This window comes from Penaeus monodon, chromosome 7 (genome assembly GCF_015228065.2).
Source record: "Penaeus monodon isolate SGIC_2016 chromosome 7, NSTDA_Pmon_1, whole genome shotgun sequence".
NCBI classification, from domain to species: Eukaryota; Metazoa; Arthropoda; class Malacostraca; order Decapoda; family Penaeidae; genus Penaeus; species Penaeus monodon.
In genome coordinates this window covers 31,229,841-31,244,840 of record NC_051392.1, presented here as the reverse complement: position 1 = coordinate 31,244,840, position 15,000 = coordinate 31,229,841, and the positions used below count along the sequence as shown (strand labels likewise).

General features: G+C 42.9%; 1 protein-coding gene across 5 annotated transcripts in view; it reads right to left on the bottom strand.

The window, feature by feature from the left end:
• Window positions 1–1,955: 1,955 nt before the first annotated feature.
• Window positions 1,956–15,000, bottom strand: part of LOC119575214 (probable nuclear hormone receptor HR3) — an 84,337-nt gene continuing 71,292 nt past the window's right edge. For 3 of the 5 annotated variants that reach the window (XM_037922709.1, XM_037922707.1, XM_037922708.1), the window contains exons 3-11: window positions 13,774–13,936; window positions 13,201–13,394; window positions 11,210–11,710; window positions 7,843–7,985; window positions 7,516–7,648; window positions 7,099–7,323; window positions 3,935–4,088; window positions 3,642–3,761; window positions 1,956–3,416 (exon numbers count right to left, since the gene is read on the bottom strand). In XM_037922709.1, coding sequence (XP_037778637.1) covers window positions 3,656–3,761; window positions 3,935–4,088; window positions 7,099–7,323; window positions 7,516–7,648; window positions 7,843–7,985; window positions 11,210–11,710; window positions 13,201–13,394; window positions 13,774–13,936 — 1,619 coding nt within the window. In that variant the 3' untranslated portion in view covers window positions 1,956–3,416; window positions 3,642–3,655. The remainder of the gene's footprint in view (window positions 3,417–3,641; window positions 3,762–3,934; window positions 4,089–7,098; window positions 7,324–7,515; window positions 7,649–7,842; window positions 7,986–11,209; window positions 11,711–13,200; window positions 13,395–13,773; window positions 13,937–15,000) is intronic. The other 2 variants (XM_037922711.1, XM_037922712.1) reach the window with 2 other exon arrangements.

Sequence of the window (15,000 nt, the reverse complement as noted above, 5' to 3'; positions counted from 1 at the left end):
GTGGTCTTTATCACCTTCCCTGTTCCATGACAAAAAAGCGCATATACTTTGTCTAGCCTAAGGCCAGGCAGCAATCCCAAGGATTCCTTAGTTCTGTCAAGACTAGTGGTAAGTGCTACTGGTTTGAAGGTTTTTCATTATCATTGTAAAGCAGAATAGCTTGAGGACTTGCTTTGCTACTAGAATCGGTAACACCATTCTGTGAGATTATACTGGCAGCCAGTCTCTTAATTATCTATCTAATTCTTCAGAATTTGCCTCTTATTATATATATATATATATATATATATATATATATATATATATATATATATTAAAATATAAATATGATTTTCGGATACTTAGCGATGTAATCAGTATCTTGACATGACAACAATTTAGTTTAGATCTGAATATTACACAAAATCTGGATCCAATTTGAAATCTGCACACAGAAATCATTAAGCGTCATCTGTTGTTTCGTCCGTAACAAACTTTTCGCAGCCCAGTGATATAAACGATTAGGGTTTTTTTCAGTGAAATGGTTTATTACTTGTCTGAAATGGCTTTTCAAGAGCAAAGTTTTACAGCGCTCAAGAAATATATCTTTGGAAATTGGTCCATCGTGTATAATGATTGTAATGTGGCTTTCCTAGGTAACTTTGATATCCATATAAAACAAGGTTTAATGACAATTACCCTGATATAAAGCTTATAACATTGCCTAGTGCCAGAATTTGTAATATTTTCACCATTTTAATTTATTTTATCTTACATGATAAAATACAGATATTAACGTTTAACTTACATGACAGAAACGTAGAGGCATGGGTTTATGGAAGAAAAAAAGAAAAAAAGATTCACTTTTTATTATGTAATGACAGATGAGCATAATAAACTTTGGAACCTATAAAAAAACTGATGATACCAAAGGCATAATAAAACTCCAAGTTAGCCAAAATACCAGTTTACTGTAACCCCTGTGTTTATGTGTGGTGAGTACAAGACGGCCTGGTTATTATCCCGCACACCAGAGAGGAAGGAGGGAGAGTCATTTAATATAACCAATAGGAGAATCTGTATGCAACATACAGAGTTGCCGCTTGCTGCTTGCTGTTCGTTCTATCTCATGACGTCCAGCACAGTCTTGGATGGTCATCACACAAATAAATAAATAGCTGGTTGGTGTCAGCAGGCAGCAAGCACTACGGCGGTGACCGGAGAATTTGTACAGTAGGGCTGTGACCTGATGCTCGTAGAGTGGGGCTGAACAACCCTCCTGATGCCACAGCGTCGCCGGCAGAATAGGAACTCTTGCTAGTGACTGCACAGGCCGAGGTCAGCCCCGGACTCTACTAAGCACACTAAACTCTAGATACTAAGCACTAGAGGTTCTCCAGCAACCGCCCCCCTTAACATCTATGATAAAAGCGGTGTCTTTCTGTACACTTTATCCATGGTCCAGTGGACCCAAAGCCAGTCGTGCCAGCTCGTTTCTGAGTTACGTAAAGTATGATGAAATATGCCTGTGTGCGTGTTTGTGTGTGTGTGGGGGGGGGGGGTGAGGGCGTGAGAGCGTATGGGCGTGTGGGCGTGAGGGTGAGAAGGTGAGAGGGTGAGAGAAAGAGAGAGAGAGGGAGAGAGGGAGAGAGAGAGAGAGAGAGAGAGAGAGAGAGAGAGAGAGAGAGAGAGAGAGAGAGAGAGAGAGAGAGAGAGAGAGAGAGAGAGAGAGAAGAGAAGAAGAGAGAGGAGAGAGAGAGAAGAGAGAGAGAGAGAGAGAGAGAGAGAGAGAGAGAGAGAGAGAAGAGAGAAGAGAGAGAGAGAGAAGAGAGAAGAGAAAGAAGAGAGAGAAAGAGAAGGAGAGAGAGAGAGAGAGAGAGAGAGGCACAAGAGAGAGAGAGAGAGAGAGAGAGAGAGAGGAGAGAGAGAGAGTGAGTGAGGAGAGAGTGAGAGGACTGAGAGAGAGGCCAGAGAGAGAGGAGAGAGAGAGAGAAGAGAGAGAGAGAGAGAGAGAGAAGAGAGAGAGAGAGAGAGAGAGAGAGAGAGGTTGTTTTTCAGTGTGTCTTCCTTTACCCCTTAATTTCTCTTCATTTCCATATAAAACAGGTGACAGAAGACAGGCCTGAGCGTCGGTCAGACGGCTGGCAGAAGTGGCTTTAGGCTCCCCTAAACCAGGGACTTTACCAGACGTGGTCACGGGCCAGTGGGTCCAGGGCAGGTCACAGGAGGTCACGGGCCTTTAGGTCCAGGGCAGGACTGCAGGAGACAAGACAGGGCAGGAGAGCCTCGGCTCTAACCTATTTGTACTCTAGCGCGGCTGGAATGGGCAAAGGACGCGACACAGCGTATGTATGAGACTCTGAGGCCATTCGAGAGACGTGGACGCTCAGTACTTAAGACGGAATACTTTTCACCACTTGAGCGCAACAGTTTTCTACGTATCCAATTCTGCCATTCTACTGGCCACTTAGTCTGTGAGTCAGTCATTTTGATTTGGGCGGTTCACTTCATCACTCAAGCACTGTCGCAGGAACCCAGTTTTAAGGCAGTTTTCTACAGTTTTCTGCCCGCACCAGTGCCCGTCTAAATGACTCTCATTTTCTTTGTACCACTGTTCCAATCCCCGTTCATATACATTCATGTTTTGTTGGGACATGAACAAGCATGGCAAATCGTGACCACATCAGTTGCAGGTTAGTATGAACTGGCACAATATATGATTTCAGTATGTGTTTGCTGGGAAAAGCTGAACAAAAATAAATTAAACTATACAAAATTATAAGCTAGCTAAACTTATAAAAAGAAAAAAAAAATTAAACATAATGATGGGCATGATGACATGATTAAGTGGTAATTTTGTTTATACCTTTTGTTGACAATGATAAATATGAATGATAACTTTACCTATGGGCAATAAAGATTTCTAGTATACAACAATTCACATAATGTAATTAAATATTCTTTTAAGTATACAATATCTTCAATTTACAAAGATAAGGATCATTGTCAAGGGTGTTCACATGACTCCTTAAAAAATAAACTGTATAGTATCATCAACCTTGGACATAGCAAGAGAGGGTCAAGACTTCTCACTAACACTTAGCTACGAGGCCACCGTTGCCAGACTCTCTGGGTGTAAGGCATCTTTATCAACATTATAATCTACACGGGGCTGTTGTAGGCTTAGATCTGAGACAAGAGGTTCTTAGTATCCCACTCCTCTAAACAGAACTCCTGTTAGACTCTGTAAAACTCACAACACATCTATAATGGTATTTTAAAGAGTCCATAGTCCTCTGTGCTAACAAGTAACACTAACAAACAATTCACGAAGGTAATGTACAGACGATTCATTCACTTGTAGAAAATAATGTGATCGAGCAACAGAAGCAGGAGAGAAGGTCGCTCTTCTGCACTATTAATCTTCACCAGGATATCTGGAACAAAGGAAATTGATATGAAAACAGGACCATATTAACACGAGTTACATCAAAAACCTTTATGACATTAATAATTTGCATTCATTTATATTTAGTCTTTAAAATATATATCTATATTTTTTCTGTGTCATAATCATTACTTTTCTGATAGCAACGTAGTCGAGACGATATGATCTAAAAGCACTCGTTGGGGAAATTGGGTTTACATTTATATAATCTCACCTGGTATAGGCACCTCAGGAATCTACATTGAAGATCTCCTTGTGGAGATCTGAGAACTGAAGGTGTGGTGCATTCCTCTTGAACTTGCTCAGTGCTTCCTGGTGTAGCATGCTCAGCTCCCTGTTTCAAAAACACCCATTTTATATTTCCTTTCCAGTGAAGCAGCAAAACGTTTTGTTCATACATAACTTCGAATACCAGTATTTGCCTAGATGAAATATACTCGGAAAGCAGTTCGTATTGGAGAAAACCTCCTTCATATTTCAAAAGGACGAGTGCGGTTCCTTGCTCACCTGAGGGCTGGCATCTTAGCCAGCAAGAAGGCATAGACCGTGATGTCCCCCTTGACTGGGTATCGGTGTGTCTTCTCGAGTTCCAGACAGAGCGACCGCCCGACGGCCTCGTTCAGCTTGGAAATCTCGTCCGTCCCGCGCAATCCGGGCCGATCTGTTCAAGGAGAAAAAGTGGAAAATGTGAGAAACATTACCGTCTCTGCCTAATTCCACAGGTTCGAAGTCCTGGTAGGCTACTGGCTCGCTTATAAATCTCCAGACAGGAGCACACAGAAGGCCCGAAGAAGTGTTGTGAGCAGTAAGCAGAGGTAAAACTGAGAGTGTTTAAATCCACTTCGCCATTCTTTGGTCAACTAATATCTGTGAAGTCATTGTTGTCAGCCACAGTAGGCCTGCTAGTCATGTTGCTTTCCTTTTAACCTTATTCAAACGATGTCATTCAAAAAAGATCTTTCTGAACTTGAACACCTTTAACTTGCTTATCATATTCACGGAAATGCAAGCCAGTTACCTCAACAGGACTTTCAGAGGTTGATATACACACAGGCTAACAAAGTGAAATCAATCCACGCCACAAAATCAACCAAATATGGCAGAGAAAAAAAAATCAAATTTGGTACATCTTTTAAATCATCAGTTTGCTTTTCCTTCCCAGCTACATACCTCTTTCTGCCTGAGTGTATCTTCCCCTCAAAAATGTAAATCAACCTCACACACAGAAACTCCAAGAGGAACTGGTTACTTTCATTGAATCTGGCAAACACAAAGTTAAAGCATTCCCAGTGATATCCGTGGCTGTTTGTACACTCCAAATGATATCATTAGGAACGACTTCACGCATCAACACCAGATTCAGCTATCCTCTCATTTAGACTAGAGATTCTATGCAGCACTTACTACAGGACAGTCACATCAAAGATTGGTTAACAAAAGTAGGCGTGATTCACAGGCAGCCCAGTGCAGACCTAAGCATTCTAGGTAACTAAAACAGATACAGCATTTGGCCATCACGTATTTTAAGTGGATGTCTCTCTAATATTCTGATTACGGAAATTAAAAACAATGAAGCTCCAAATGCTATATCTGGCCCCAGTTATGGCCTGGAATGAATATGTAGGATACAAAATGCTGTTAGTTAACCACACAAATTAAGTTAATCAGGTGAGTAGTGAATACTGCCAAAGCCTGTCTTAGAAAACAGAAGGTAGAAGAAAAATCAAAGACACCATACAACAAATACAATCAACTAGTCACTGTGTCCTGGTCACTTGTCTCTCAAGTTCCTCTTCGAGAGAGATGATGTTCCAGGCCTAACCTTTACTTTCAATAAGAAAATTCTTTCCATGAGTCTACTGACTATTGGACACAAGGAACGTTTAACTGGACCCAAGTCTGAGTCGGAATTTATATCTAGCTTGCAGTAGTGAACCGCAGTAATCAAAACAGACTGACAAACAAGTGCTTAATTCCTTCGCGTGGACCATAAACATGAGTGGGTGTCGGAAACAAAGATCTGCTCACAAAAAGCTACTGTGACCAAGGTTAAGGTCCTTCTCAGTATTTGCGGGAGTTTTTATTCTTTTTAATTCTCTTTCCTCGGTTGTTTGTTTCAGTCTGCGTGAAGCAAAGCCTACATACTGCAAGCCTTGTTCTCGCCCACACGCTTGCAGTACTTGTTTTAATATCATCGAGAGCGAAGGAAATTGGTTATTATATGTTCCTCGTGCACGTCATACATACATAGGTGAAAAAAATATATATATATATGTGTATGTATATATATATGTGTGTGTGTGTGTGTGTGTGTGTGTGTGTGTGTGTGTGTGTGTGTGTGTGTGTGTGTGTGTGTGTGTGTGTGTGTGTGTGTGTGTGTGTGTGTGTGTGTGTTAAGAAAAGAGTTGCGAGAGTCGAATGCAATTGCACTACATAACACTCAAACTAATAATTCCTGTTAGGCTTTTGGAAAGTCCTTCTGGCAAACAGAGGTGCTTATGCCTGCGTGCCAAACTGTTAAATCAAACAGCAAACAAAGACAACAAAGAAGTCATGTTTCAAAAGGCATGTGACAGATGAACAAGCTCTAACACCAAGAATTTGTATAAGTCATAACTCCATTCAGTGTTTACAACAGTTTTATAACAAACTGTTGGTTCTGTGAATGACAGAAATGTATTAATACAAAAAGTTGGTCTACAAGAAACGGACACACAAATAATGTAAAGAAAGCAAAAATGCTTCATCATCAAGCGGCAGCAACAGTGGACCTCAAGATCGTATCTGAACCCCAACTCTCTGAGAAACTCCCTCGGGGTCTTCCAGCTCGTGTGTCGTGAGTCAGTAATGCCATGAAAGGGGTGGAAGTGGGGCTCGTCCGCCCGTTCGCAGGTGATCCCTTCGTGATAATGAGAAGCCTACCTTTCCCAGACTGGACAACCAAGATAATAACATTTCATGCAAGATGGATATTAGATCATAGAAAATCAAATTTCTGTTCCCTTTTTGAAGATGTTTACCCAGACAGTAGCAGTGAAGGGGATTTATCTTTAGAATGATATTGGGTGTTGAGAAAAATCTTTGTCTATGTAATAATGCCACATGATAATGTCTAATAAATGAGATTACGACGATGAACATGTGATGCTATCAAGCTGGTAGCCTGGAGAGTTTCAGAGAGAGTGGCGTGTTAGTTGTACTTACAGTAATGGTGCCTTTGTTGTAGTTAAGAGAAGTAGAGACCAGGCCTCAGCTAGACCACCAAGCATGAGCCTTACCCGAGGTGTAACCACAGGACTGCCGCCATCACCCTGCCGCCCAAGTCATTGCTTACGTGATTTTTTTCTAGTTAGTCCTCTGTCATATAGGCAACATTCCCACCATGTGAGAAAATAACATGTTAATCCCTGTTCCTTCTCTTCTGTTCCAGTAACCCTCACTGAAGAATGCTGGAACAGAGTTCATTCACATGAAAAGCCTAACATCTTGGAGTCTCGCGTCCGTGTGTCTGGGACAATGACTGAGGCGGCGGGTTGGGATGGAGCATCGTTCATAAGGGTTTCCCAGTCACACTGGGGGTAAAGCAGCACACTGGGTGGCAACACTGATGCCAACCCATCCATCCAGGGCGCCATCATCAGCACTACCACCACCACTCCCTTATGTCTTACCTGCTTGTAGGAGCACAAGAGCAGAGTACAAGCCTAACTCTGTGTCTGTCAACTTAAGTTCAGCGATAGTTTTGGCAAATTCAAAGACGTTGTTAACAAGTTTCATTTCCACTGTCTCTGTTGTGAGGAAAGCCTCCATAGGCAGTAGTGTGTCACCATAGACCACGCAGTTCTGATTTACATCGTAGTACCGCGTCATCCGAAGCACTGCCAGCTCGAAACTCCCTGGAAAGTACAACATGCAATTGCAGGTGAAACGTTACAAAGGATGAGTAAAGTAAAATACAGCTGGTTACATACAGTTGCTGACTATTGCATTTGTATTCAACTGTCCTTACATTTCAAAAACAGAGGGAATTTTTTATGCATTGTTCTGCCATGTCACGCAGTTTCAGTCTTTATTTCAGATTTCCTTACCTGCTTTGAGAAGAACAATTTGATCATCTTGAGAAAACTTTCTAAAACCTGGAACAGCTTTAGCAAATTCAATGATCTGCTGAATGACTGATGTCAATTTCTGAGCACAGTCATACCAAAGTTCTTCATGTGCCTAAAAAAAAACAAATGAAAGATAGAATCATGGACAATCAAAATTGAATTTTCAGCGGCGATTACAACCACCTGATATAGCTACAAAATAAGGAAAATGTCAATCTCGCTTGTCACGTTTACAAACTAATTCAACTCCTCTGTTGTCCTAAGCAACAAATAAGATAAAATTGTCCTTATGCTACCACAATTTACCATATTTTTGTAGTAGTTGATATTAGTGATGTCTGGCGACTGTTTCCTCATGACATCTAAGATGTGCTCCGTGGAGTAGAGGCACGTCCGCAGGTGCGCGTCGGCGACCCAGCGAGCGATGATCTCGGCTAACTGCTCTGGATCTGAGGGAGAAAAGACACGCTAGGATGTGGCGCAGGGAGTGGCACGTTCCTAAGGCAAGTTTGTCACAGTGATGAATTTGTTCAGAGACGCCAGATCTATATCTCCAAGGGGTATATCAGTGCGTTATGAATTATTAAATATGATTTTCATAGCTTCAAGAGCTTTATTAGCATATCTGTGTATACCATGGAGATTAATGATGTAATTCAACTCATTAATATGGTTATTGTACAAATGCAACATCTTACACCAATAGTATATAAATAAAACAAGATTTTGACTTGGACAATTAGTACAGATCATGATGGTAAACTGGATATCAAAGAAAAACTAAAATATGCAGACGTAAAGAGGCAAGCTGATGCATAAATGTGAAAATAAAGTAAATCCAAATCTAACATCCATAGCAGTTCTATTAAGCAAAGCATCTGTTACGTTTAGTACATTGCAACACCTTCCAGTCTGGTTACATACATTTAGGCCCGAATTAGACTGACTTGGCTATTTACGGTTATGGCATAACTTCTTCACATACTTTATGCTGCAAAAAGAGCAGAAACAGCAAAAGATAAAACATTTCACTGAGCAAAGCCCTATTTTCAGAATGATATTGTACAAGGATGGTGTGTGTGTGTGTGTGTGTGTGTGTGTGTGTGTGTGTGTGTGTGTGTGTGCGTGTGGGTGATGGTGGTGTGGTTGGTTGTGGGTGAGTGACGTGTGTGTGTGTGTGTGAGTGTGAGTGTGAGGTGGTGGTAGTGTGTGTCGTGGTGTAGTTGATGAGTGTGAAGGTGGTGTGAATGTGAGTGTGAGAGTGGGATGGTCGGGCGGTGAGTTGGGGTGGTGGAGGGAGGGTGAGGGTGGGGAGGCGGGGGGGGGGGGGGGGGAAGGGGGAGGTGAGGGAGTGGTAGAGGTGGTAAATGGCGAGAGAGAAGAGGAGGGATGAGGGTGTGAGAAAGGATGAGAGAGAGATGAGAGAGAGGAGAGAGAGAGGAGCAAGAGAGAGAAGAGAGACAGAGACAGAAGAGAGAGAGAGAAGAGAGAGAAGAGTAGAGAAAGTAGGAAGGAGAGAAGGAAGGAAGAGAGGAGAGGAAGAGAGAGAATGGAGAAGTGAGGAACGGAGAAGAGAGAGGAAGAGAGATGGAGAAGATGACGTGAGAGAGAGGAGAGAGAGAGAGAGAGATGAGAAGAGCAGAGAAGGGACTGAGAGAGAGAGAGAGAGAGAGAAGGAGAGGAGGGATGGAGGGAGGGGATGATGAGAGATGAGAGGGAGGAGAAGAGAGGAGGAGAAGAGAGAGAGGAGAGAGAGAGAGAGAGAGAGAGAGAGAGAGAGGGAGGAGAGAGAGAGAGAAGAGAGAGAGAGAAGTGAGAGAGAGAGAGAGAGAGAGAGAGGGAGAGAGAGAGAGGAGAGAGAGAGAGAGAGAGAGAGAGAGCGAGAGAGAGAGCGAGAGAGAGAGAGAAGAGAGAGAGAGAGACGAGAAGAGACGAGAGCGAAGAGTGAGAAAGAGAGAGCAGAGAGAGAGAGAGACAGAGAGAGAGGAGACAAAGAGAGAGAGAGAGACAAAGAGAGAGAGAGAGACAAAGAGAGAGAGAGAGACAAAGAGAGAGAGAGAGACAAAGAGAGAGAGAGAGAGACAGAGAGAGAGAGAGAGACAGAGAGAGAGAGAGAGAGAGAGAGAGAGCGAGAGAGAGAGAGAGAGAGAGAACAGGGCATATAAAAAAGTGTAAAACATCCCATGCTCTAATAGGGTTTCCCTTCTTCAAAACTAAAGTAGCTTTGAACCGTGGTCGGCTGCTCCTGTTTGTTACTGTAAATGAATTCCACGAAACCTTTCAGTCATCTCTTAATATACAGTTGGGCAGGAAAATCCACGGTCTAACAAAGAAATAAATAAATAAAAACCTGTTCATTTTTGAAAATCAACAGAGACTTCGAAAATTTTACTGTGATATGTATGAAATCTTTACTGATTGATTTCGACAGCCTTTATGACCCAATGCTACTTTATCGCTGCTTTGAAACTCAAAACAAAATTAAATAACGATAGCAATGAAAAGAGGAGGAAGGGAAGGAGGGAGGGAGGGAGGGAGGGAGGGAGGGAGGGAGGAGGGAGGGAGGAGGGAGGGAGGGAGGGAGGGAGGGAGGGAGGGAGGAGAGAGAGAGAGAGAGAGAGAGAGAGAAAGAGAAAGAGAGAGAAAGAGAGAAAGAGAAAGAGAGAGAGAGAGAGAGGAAAGAGGAGAGATGAGAGAGGAGAGAGGAGAAAGGAGAGAGAGGAGAGAGGAGAGAGAGGGAGAGAGGAGAGGGAGAGAAGAGACCGAGAGAGGAGAGAGAGAGAGAGAGAGAGAGAGAGAGAGAGAGAGAGAGAGAGGAGAGAGAGAGAGAGAGAGAGAGAGAGAGAGAATGTGTGTGTGTGTGTGTGTGTGTGTGTGTGTGTGTGTGTGTGTGTGTGTGTGTGTGTGTGTGTGTGTGTGTGTGTGTGTGTGTGTGTGTGTGTGTGTGTGTGTGTGTGTGTGTGTGTGTGTGTGTCTGTGTGTGTGTAAATTGCAGCACTGCTATAAGAAGACATTCAGAGATATAATTAATTCTATAGAAATGGACTGGTGTATATGTTTCATATGACATTTTCTATAGAGTAGTTATCATCTTATGCTGGATCATATTATATAATTTCACAGAAAATTTATTAACCAGACTGCAGTGCAATATTTGGAATATTATACTATTTGATGTCAAGATGACTGTGTACTGGTAAGATACACACGTAATTATCTAAAAGAAAAGTTCAAATCATAACTAGCACATATCATTCTTACTGCTATGGAGACTAGATCCATACGTTTGTTAAAACATTGTTTTGTTCCTAACATTACTCTTCACCTTATTATACATACATATTGCATCCAACTGCATATTTAAGAACGTAGAGGTCCTGTTTCCTGGAACTCATTCATCAGTGAGCAAACCTAGTCTAACGCAGCAGATAAACAAAGCAAAGGCTCCAACTCGCGTCCAGAAGGTCTCGACTTACCGCTCCAACGTTTTTGTGTGGGTAGCCTTCGAAACTTTATAACAGATAAATACAGTACTTTATCAATTTAAATAATAAAAGTCCTTAGTTGTTAGCTCTCTAGTCAGTTAAAATTTTGCTTTAAGCTTATGCAATCATGCAGGCATGCAGCAGATAACCATGCAAATATTGTGTGCATGCAATTATCGGAAGCTTACGGGGAGACACGCTTTCTTCTTCTGGTAACACTGTTGCACCGACTACAGTTGGCTGCTGTTGTTGTTGCTGCTGTTGTAGATGTTGTTGCTGTTGTTGCTGTAGCTGCTGATGTGGCTGTTGCTGCTGCTGAGGTTGACTGAGGGGTGGAGAGGTGGGTCCGGGAGGCAGGTACGTCGTACTGTCTACGGGAGTAAAGTTCTTGTCGGACATACTGGAAGCACCACCACCTTCACCCAATCTGGTGGTGGTCTGCAAGGTGTCCATGTTAAAGCACGTCTCTACTTCTTCTTTTATAAGTATGTCTGCTCCACCAATGAGGCTTCCACCACCTCCCCCTCCACCTCCTCCTCCTTCCCCTCCTCCTCCTCCGCCTCCTCCTCCGGGCCCTGCACCGCGCATCTGACCACCACCTGTTTGCTCGCTTCCTCCTCCACCTCCACCACCTCCTCCTCCTCCTCCACCTCCTGTGCCAGCTCCTCTGTGAACGTACCCGCCTTTACCTGAGGAGTGAGGACCCAACACCTGAGCATTAGTGAGGACCCAAGGCAGGTGAGATGACCAACCCACAAGCACCGTGCATGCAATAAAGAAGACTAGTTCTTATAGAGTTTTGTGTCATACCAGTCATGTCATTATATATTTAAACATTTAGAGGGTTATGATTCATATATTGCATGATTTCCCAAGTTAGTGGCTATAGTATCAATATGCACATCTGACTGCTTTAAGCAAAACTCCCAAATATTACTTTAGGCTCTTCTGCTTGCACGGGTCTTGTCACCATGTTATAATATAAATAATAAACAAAACTCAATCATTCATACATTTAAATCTAACTTGAACATATGTTTGCAACCAAGCTTAGTACTAGCTTAACATTCAGTTCTGCCATGAAAACTTTTTGACATTTACGGGGGCTTCCTGACTGAGCAACAAGATTTGGTAGTATATCCCCTTGTAATATTGTTTAAGAAAAATAACTAAACAAATACTAATAAATTCAGTCTCATCTAATCTAATTGTATATTCTAAGTCAATCTATTCATCAAAGAAGAGAGGCCGCACGTCTGTTAGGTCAATTGTCATAAGCACATGATCTTAAGGACAGAAGAACAATACAGTGCATTGTAGTTATATTTGTACATAGTATTCGAGGTTTATAAACTTACCGTTGTTAAGAGTGGGGTGAATAAAGCTCTCTCAATATATCCCAGAATACTGCTATCCCAAATTATTCCTTTAATAAAGGTGAGTGAACAATATCCAATATCCATTTACCCATGAAACCTGAGATACTAAATCAGAAAAGAAAAGTTGCTGTTGAATTCCATCATTTTTTTTTCTAGAAAACAGTAAATGGGCTTCTCAAAGCCCCTTGAAGGAAATACATATTTTTAAAAAATCAACAGGTGGTTACAACAACCGCTCAAAAGATAAGAGTTTAGTTAAATGAGGAAAACTTCTCTTGTGCTCTCAAGAAGTGCTATTTACTATCTCTAACCACGTGTGCCCAACTATACATGATCAGTTTATTCACATATAAACTCACCCGGCCCTAGCAAGCCTTACCTGGGCATTGCGATCTTCCTCCCTGTCGGTAGCAATTATCTGACGCTTTTAGAAAACCGTACTGACTCACTTACCATAGCTACAACTTTGGCAGAAAAACTGAACTCAAATTACATATGCTAAGGGTATATACAAGCCATGGACCATTGTACTCTACTTTTTTAATAAAACTGGAAAAAAAATTTCTAACGTGGTAATTTGAAAATCAAGAAGTCAAAAATGAACAAGATCTGAGTTAAAATAGCATCATTAATGTAAAAGTATTATGGCCTATGAGTATGATGGAGCCACAGCGATATGATTTTAGAATCACATTATAAAATAAAATAACTGTAAATTCAACCTTTCTAAATCTACGTTTTTCTGAAGAGACAACGTGGGGGATGAATAAGCAGAGAGGCTCTCCCGACAGCCCACTTACCAGAGGACACAACTGGTGACATTGCCCCAGAGTCCGGTAATGGATCTAGGGAGGTCTGGCGAACATCACCAAAAGTGGTAGAATCAACCACATAATCTGGGGTGATCTCAAAAGGTATTGTAGAAGTGGTAGTCTGAGGCGTATAGTTGTACCCTGTAGGCGTAAAGGACGTAAGGTCTGGGCTGTAGTGGTACCTGCAAGAGGAAAAAGGCCATAAGAATCAAGGAGAGTCATGAGTGGCCATTTCTAGGGAATATTGTCCAGTGACCTTGTATGAGGTTTTGTAGTGGCTAACTTATTTCAATAAATTAGAACACAAAACTTTGCATCAGAATACAGTATAGGTTATAATTAGGCTATCAATAAACAGACGGTCGGATAGTCATAGCGATTAAATAGAAACACAATAATCAAGCGTGAAATGTTATAATAGAGGAAGCGGGAAGGTCTATGAAAAGCCTGAGGAGAGTAAGTGAGAAAAAGCAAGGATGGAATGAACGGGACAGAAGTTGCGTGTGAGAACATAATGGCACAGCGGGGAAGGCGTTGCTCACGGGCTGGATGGGAACTTACGTGGGCGGGTAAATATCTGAGGATGTGGGCGTGGGCGGCTCGTACATGGAAGAGTCTGGCGAGGTCTCTTGTCCTGGCACGGCCCTCATCTGCGCCCGGTGGTAGCGAACTTCGTCTTCAACTTTCTCGCGTTGCTTCTTGCTCATGCGCCCAAACTTCACAGCTGCAACACGTCAGATAGGTTAAATACAATACTACCTTCCAGAATGACAGAAAAGCACTCCAGCTTTGTACCAGAGTACAACCATACAAAAATCAAATAACCAGATTTGTGGCCAACTATATCTTTTTTTTCTGAAAGGGATGACTCCCTCGTCTCGGATGAATCCGTGACTTAAAACCAGTGTAAGTCCTAATAAAAGTCTTAAGCAGAGCAAATAAACTGTCTCGTAGTGACCCTTCCCCCACTCGACCTCAGCCTCCCAGTAATCGCGCTCTTCAGGAGAGACCGTGGAAGCGTCGGTCGGCCGGCCGTGAAGGAGCCGAAGGGCCGCGCCGGTGCCTCCTCCTCCCGCGCGGCGAGAAGGGCGCGAGCAGTTCGCTTCATCGGACTCTTTTCCCTTCCAGCTAATTTCCCCCTAAAAAGCCATACACTACCTTATTAACACAAGTTCGTTGAAAGAGCATTTTTTCGAAAGATATAGTTAGATAAATACCAATAATTCACCCTTTCTTCCATTGCCTGGGTAAGGCAAACGCCACGCTCTTGCCGGCGCTTGGGCGGAGGTCAGAGCCGCGCCCGTGGCCGTCCATCGCCTGGCCAGAACGCGGAAGTCACGTTAGTCAAGCTGGCGGGTATCCAGCGCCGCCCCAGCGTCGCTCGGGGCCACAGGGCGCCTTCCTAACCCACTCCTGTTCCCTAGTGTCCTATACCCCATGCCTCTCTCGTACGCCGGAGCATCAATGCATCTTCTGTGTGTTGGAATTTGCCCGTGCGTTTGTGCGTGTTTGAGGCGCGCGAAACTGTGTGCATGTGTGCTTCTACGGTTAGGACCTTGTGTGTATTTCAGTTTAAATTACGTGTGCGTGTACGTATACGTGTACGTGAGCATGTACGTGTGCGTGTGCGCGTGTACGTGTGCATTTGCATGGACGTGTGCGCTCGTGTTCGTGGGCGTACGCAAATGTGTGTGCGCGTGCTTGTTGGTATGAATGTACGTGTGTGTGTGTGTGTGTGTGTGTGTGTGTGTGTGTGTGTGTGTGTGTGTGTGTGTGTGTGCGTGTGCG